Source organism: Tarenaya hassleriana, unplaced genomic scaffold (assembly GCF_000463585.1).
Source record: "Tarenaya hassleriana unplaced genomic scaffold, ASM46358v1 Cleome80, whole genome shotgun sequence".
In the NCBI taxonomy this organism is placed as follows: Eukaryota; Viridiplantae; Streptophyta; class Magnoliopsida; order Brassicales; family Cleomaceae; genus Tarenaya; species Tarenaya hassleriana.
The window spans coordinates 505796-512966 of NW_010970491.1; the positions used below are offsets into that span (position 1 = coordinate 505796).

Here is a 7171-nt window from a genome sequence, read left to right on the forward strand (position 1 = left end):
AATATATATATATATATATATATATATATATATATATATTTATCATGTATATGTATACATATCTCGGAATTAAAAAAAAGTGTAAATTTCAAAGCTTGGGAGAAAAAAGAAAAATAACGTTCAAAGCATCTCGAATCAATCCTAACGTATACATTTTTTCATTTATTTTTCTATTATTTTGATATTTTTCTGTATTCAGTTAAATTGATTTTAAAAATTATATTAAATTGAATTCAATTTAAAGATAATTATGTATTACACATTTGTTTTAATTGTATGCATTCAAAATTAAATATTGACATGTAATTAACTTTAATAGAATAATTATTGTGAACAAAAACTAAAGGGTGAATTTAATCTGTGCTTTAAACTAAAAGCATACATAAAAAATAAAATCAGCAGACAAAGTCAAAATCCAAAAGAGAGTAGGTGTCCATCTGATCGACAGGGTATATATATGCATATGTATATGTGTGTATATATATATATATATATATATATGAATTGTTTAAATGATTTTATGGCCAATTTTAGATGGAATTGGTAATAAATGCGACAGAGGGAAGGACAGAACAATGTGTCATTGAGCTAACTGTGCTGCCGGACTTTGCTTTTGTACTGTGAACCTCATATGTCTCCTCTTTTACATTTATTCATAGAGGTTTTCGGTCAAGTATGTCAAACAATATAGATTGTTTGTAAAATGCAAAGTGTACATTTTTTATTAACATCTGCAATACCTATACCTTTATACACTATACATATTTGCAAAATGTTTTTTTTTTCCGAAGTGATGCATTCTCACACGAAACAGTATTGTCCTCAAGAGTTCACAAACGAAACATACTCTTTCGGATAAAACAGTTTTATCCTGAAATTTTTGGTCGAAACAGTTTCATCATAAAGAGTTTTCGGATGAAAACAGGTTTTTTCGGATGAAACAGTTTAATCTTGAAAAATTTTCGGATGAAACAAGTTCTCTCTTCCAAAAAAATTTCATTATGAAAAACCTATTTTGTATTAGAGAGTTTGTTTTTAATCTAGAATTCTCTAGTATGAAACTATTTTATCTTTTAGAGTTTGTTTCATCATAAAGATTCTTCTCAACGCTAAATAGCAATATATTTTTTTATAAAATTTTATACAAATATATAGTTTGCAAATCAAAGAAAAAAATATTTTTTTCACCTCTCTTCAAAATCAACATATTTATACAAATTTCTTTTATTTTTATATTTATTAGGTGAAAACAAGTAGTTGTTATTTGATTATAATATATATTAATATAAATTTAATAAAAAAATGATATGAATTATTTATTTGATAGAGAGAAAATATACTTTTTATCGTATATTAAAAATAATAGTTTTATATTGTTAAATAATTATCAATAATATCTATAAATTATTAATTTATAATTATTAATAATATAACATTTTTTACTTATTTTGGGATGTAATTGTGGTTCTAATATGGAGGGATTATACAAAAAAATGACTTTAAACGTAAAATAGTCTCATACACCTTTTAATTAATACATTTAATTAGATTGAAATAATTTTTTATAAACCAATCATAATTTACAAAACTATCATATGGGATATTGTTATCACAGTCAAACCTTATTTTTAATATATTTTTTTGAATCATTCATAATCTTTATAATTAACCTTTTTCAAGAAGCCAAATATATGTGATTGAGAAGAAAATGTAGCATTAAATCGGAGTAAAAATCATAGTGTACATGTATAAAACTCAATGTAGCATTAAATCCGTGTAAACCTTTTTTTAAAATACATATTTTAATAAAAAAAAATGAATTTGAATCAAAATCTAAAATTTAATTTTTATTAAACAAAAAACAAAATTTTCAATTTTTTTTTCATTAACAACATCATAAAAACACCATAAAACACACCACATAAAAACCCACAAACTACTTTGTGAAACCAAGAATGATTAAGAGATAATCTATAATAAATATTCTACAAACACAATGCGGCTTTTATACACAACCTAAAGTAACACAACCTAAAGTAACAGACAAAGAAGAGTAAAAAAAATCTCGCAAACATTTATCTACGATTATTTTTCTGTTAACTCAGAAGTTCTCCGGATTTTCGACCCGACTACATCTTTCAAGACTCGGAGACAGTCTGTATATAGAAAATGTGGACCTCCATCCCCAACCCACAACTCAAACATGAGATTTGGGATAAGGGCATCCCACCCTTCTCAACCAGTTTTACCATTCGGCTATGGCCTCTTGAATAACATTTATCTACAATTAACTGAAAGTAACTACAATTTGACAAAGAACCTGACTCTTTTCAGCTCACGCTTCTACTCTTTCTGCATATTTGAGTGTGATCCAAATTTTCAACAATATCTCATGTACCCTTCTCTTAACAATATAAGCCATTGTCCATTTTATCAAATACTACTACAAAACACAACCAGTATCTGTTTGAACAGATATACAAATATCTTTTCCATTCTTTTGTTTTCTACTATACTCAACATTAGTCGGGTCCTTTGGTTTGAGTCTGGATAGAACTGTCGATACTCGCTAATATAGTTGAAAAAACTGAGAAGCACATAGATATTTAAAATATTCATTAGAATTTCACCACTTGATTAATTTCATCTACAATAAAAACAGGTACAAATGTATGTACATATGTTTCATTAGAAGTTTCATAACATAAAATTCAAAATAGCGACAGTAGATTCGCATCAATAACCATAACTTATATCAAGAATATAAATCCAGATCACGTAAACATAAGGACTGATGGATCTCCTGGGATCTCATGAGCGAATCCTATTCCTAAGAGATCGATTCTAGGGTTTGCGCAGCAGATGCAAAACAAAAATTTAATGAAACCCTAGAACCATGCTTCTATGAATCGTAGAAACGTTAGAACGCTTACGTCAATCGATCCGGGGCCTGTCTCAATTGAAGAATCCGTCTGATCACGAAACGGAGGAAGATTACCTCGCCCTCTACACGTATCCACACCTCGGGATAGATTCCAACAGTTGGAACTTGTCTGCTAGGACCCGAATCAACTATTCGGTTTTTGTGCTTCGATAAACCGAGACTTCGATCACACTCTTGAACCTCTTGGATCTCATCAAAAGTCTGTCAAAAGAGTTCTTAAGTCGGCCAGCAAAAGCTCTCCCTTAATTAGGGTTTTAATCTCCTTCTTATAAGGTGATTTAACCCTAATTCGGTCTAATTTCGAAAAATCCGAAACCTGGAACGGACAGTCCAGAAATGCACGTGGACCGTCCGTTCCAGCACGTAGAACGAAAGTTCTGGCATTAGTGGACCGCCCGTTCCAGACCTTCTGGAACGGACAGTCCGTTCTGGACCGTCGGGTCTGGCTCAGCGGACCGTCCGTTATGGACTTCTGGTCCGTCCGTTCCAGACCTTTCCGTCTTGGTTTTTCGGTCGTTTTCTCGTGTGTTTCATCCTTCCATGCGTGTGTGACCCTGTAGGCTCATTCGATATAGCAGTATAACCCGAAATCTCTATTCCGGATATACAAGTCATAGGCGGTCTCTAGCAAGACACTATGACTACCTATCTCAAATAGAGTTTGTTCGTGATCTTACGAACACCAGTGATGATTCCGGCTGATGATCCTTTTGTATCGCGATATCATATGTCGAACATAAGGCATGGACAAGCCACCTTATCTGATTCGACTGCTTTCTCGTTCAGTGAGTTCGACTGTCTGAAATAGACGATGCTCATCTATAGTGCGGCCACACATTTCTACAGTCTCGCTCACACGAGGAGCCCAGCGATATCTCTCTCCTTTACGAGAGGTACAAATCTCATCTTGGCTATCTACAATCCAGCACATGATTCGTTCCGTACCTGATACACGCCTTTATAGTCCTCCTGTTATGCATGACGTTTGACGTGTTCAAAGCACGCAACTTCTCATGTTGGATTCTGTAGATATCTCAGGTCTTAGGATCCAATCATGGAACCGCCATATGAGATTCAAGTCATGACGCTAGTCCATGTGACAATCTCATGCGGGTCAATCCAGTATTCCGTTCTCCAACGAATACCTATAACTGTGATCGTATCCAATACTTATGATCATCTCTATAATCATCAATCACACATCATACTAGTCTTATTATGTCATCATTCCCACAATGATACAAGACTAGGGAGTTTGGTATCATTCATAATGATACATGAATTTCATAACACATCTAGTATACAAGAACATGCAATGAATCAAATACTCTCATAAAACCGTAGAAAGTATCAATACATCAAATGTATCTGAATAAAGCTCATAAACAGTACATCATAGAGCACTAAACCAACAAGGATAAATATGTTAAGCACTTGGACAGTCTTTTGTTCCTACTTATTTTTGTCCATAGCCTTCATACTTCGAAGTTGAGCCCACTCCATTAATTCAGGGCACATAGTGCTCAACCAAAACAGGACACCGATCCATGAGGGTTCGGCCACAGACGTTTTTCCGCTGCAAATCCCATCCACCACTGCTCTTGCGCATTCTGTCGCTGACTGTTTCGGCACTAAACCGTGGCGCCCCCTTGCCTGTATCCAAATCACCACATTGGTATTTACTCTTATGTATCATCTTTTTACAAATGATATATTTATTTGGTTACACGACTATGTTTAGTTTTCTATCTATAATCAAATTTTATGCCTAGAAACACTTTTATATATTCAATAGGAAATTATTCCATAATTCTTGACATTTGCGCTACAGTGATTCGTCACTCTTTTAAAATTTGTGATTTCAACTATGTCGTTTTGGATTTGTGAATGTTTTTACGAAACAAGGTATACAAGACTAGGTGATATAGAAAAAAAAATACTTCGGCGATAAGTTCAGGATCTGTCACTCCGTTCTCGACTAGCCCTGGAAAGACAGTGGTTATTGTGATATCTGGATGGAGCTCCATCCGCAGAGTTTCATAAAAGTTTATCATTGCTGCTTTCGTCGCCTTATGAGTTCCATTCCGAAACATGAATTCAAAAAGAAAAAATAGCTTGTGAGATGAAAGGGCTTCGTGTTTCTTGTCATTACACCATTAAATTTAGTGTTCCTGTTATATTTCACCAAATATATAATAAATTGTGTAAATACGTGATAAGCAACACAATATTATATACTTACCGCATAAATGCTCATCTTAGGGACCCCGGACCATCCAGCGGGCGAGGCGACCGCGACTATCTTGCCTTTACTTTTCTTGAGATGAGGAACCGCGAAATGCGTGGCGTAGACTGGACCCCAGAAATTAGTGTTCTGCGAGAGAATGCATATCACAGCTCTTGATATATCACGTTTCCTCTACGACTCAATCCAATTGAATATGATTTAAAAAAACAATTGTATACATTTTGAAAATCAAAATAATCGAATCCAAATTGGATCAATATAAAAATAAAATAATAAAAAACTATAATTTCTTTAGGAAACGTATTTTTTTCCTCAATAAGAACGTAATTGAATAACACATAATGGAGTGAAAATATCAAAAACGGATATAATTTTACAAAAATGAAAAATATAACTGATACCCACTAGAGAGTGATTGTATCCTTAACCGAATTTGATCACAAAAATGATTTGATATACTTTGTAAAACCAAAGTATGCGAATCCAAATTGAACATTTTTAATAAGAACCGAATCCAAACCGAATGGGTTGGAAGTAGGGTTGGACTGAAAATCGATATGATAAAAAAACTAAACATTTAGTTTTTTTTAAAATTTCAAAATATCGATCATCGATCGAGTCATTTCTTGTATAGAGAAGAAATAATTTATTGTATTGTATGATTGAGGATTGTAGTTTACCATGAGGCTATGGGCGTCTGAGATGTTGGAGTATTCTTCGAACATTTTGGCCTCCACGGTTCCAGCATTGTTCACCAAGTGATCCACTGCCATGACCCATGCAACACTTGTTTTACGGTCCACTTCTTATTTTAGATCCATTACTCCAAATATATATATATATATATATATATAGATGTGTTACAAACGTGGTGGAAGAAATCAGATAAAACTCTAATTTTGAAGAAATTTATTCAAAGATAATAAATCTATTGAAAGAAAAATCCGAATATTTGTGTATTTCGTCCTAACTTGGATCAAATAAAATAATCCATCCAACATGCATGTAACAGCAACATGATGACTGTTATATCCAAGCAATTAAATTTTATTAGCAAATGAGTTTAAAATTAGAGATAAAATCATCGCGACCAAAATTGTACTCACGACGACCGAACTGTGAGACCGTATCTTCAATGAAACGCTTGCAATCCTTAACCAATGAAACATCGCCACGTGTCACAATGACCGCCGGTGAACCCAGCTCCCGGCACCGGTTGGCGACCATCTTGAGACGGTCCTCCCTCCGAGCGACCAGCGTCAGACGCGCCTCTCTACGGGCGTACTCGTAGGCTAGGTGCTACGCGAAAATAAATAAAAAAAACGTTACCAAAAAAGACAATAATAAAATTCATTAAATACTTTTTTTATAAGGAATTCATTAAATACTTTACAGTGAATATACCGATTTTTATTTTATTTGCAAATCTATACATTTATGAATAATATTCTAACACTCATATCATACACAAAAATATTCCTATAGGTACACAAAAATATCGCTCGAACTATACCGAGTAATACGTAAAAAGATGTTGAACTGGCCGTTTCTAAATGCCGTATATATATATATATATATGGAAGAGGTTATTTTAGACATACTTTTTTTTTTAATGGTGATCTATCACTCCGAAATTCCACAAATTGCTCTTTAATATAAAACTATGCGTTGTCGTGAAGACGGAATGCAAAAAGAAGCCTGAATTTAGTGCCAAATATATTCTCTACTTAATGTTGAGTTGTACAAATAAAAAATTCAGAATGCATAGTGACCTCGCCGATGCCAGAGGAAGCTCCGGTTATCACGACAACTTTTCCGGCGACATTTTCGGCGGTCCTGCATCTCTGTACGTAGCGGAATAGCTTAAAGAGGAATAGCAGTGGGGAGGAGACAAGCAGAAACAGAAAAGCGAAAGGAGGAAGAACATTGTTAAGGGTTTTGTTGGTCAAACCCATGTTTTTTTTTCTTGATTCCCTATG

At 33.6% G+C, this 7171-nt stretch overlaps 1 protein-coding gene across 1 annotated transcript; it reads right to left on the reverse strand.

The window, feature by feature from the left end:
* Positions 1-4285: 4285 nt before the first annotated feature.
* LOC104803153 (11-beta-hydroxysteroid dehydrogenase-like 4A) lies at positions 4286-7171 on the reverse strand. Its single transcript, XM_010527035.1, has 6 exons — positions 6965-7171; positions 6299-6491; positions 5873-5958; positions 5187-5318; positions 4885-5013; positions 4286-4597 (listed from the first exon to the last, which is right to left on the reverse strand). Exons 1-6 carry the CDS (start codon positions 7145-7147, stop codon positions 4397-4399), a joined length of 924 nt encoding a protein of 307 aa, XP_010525337.1. The 5' UTR covers positions 7148-7171; the 3' UTR covers positions 4286-4396.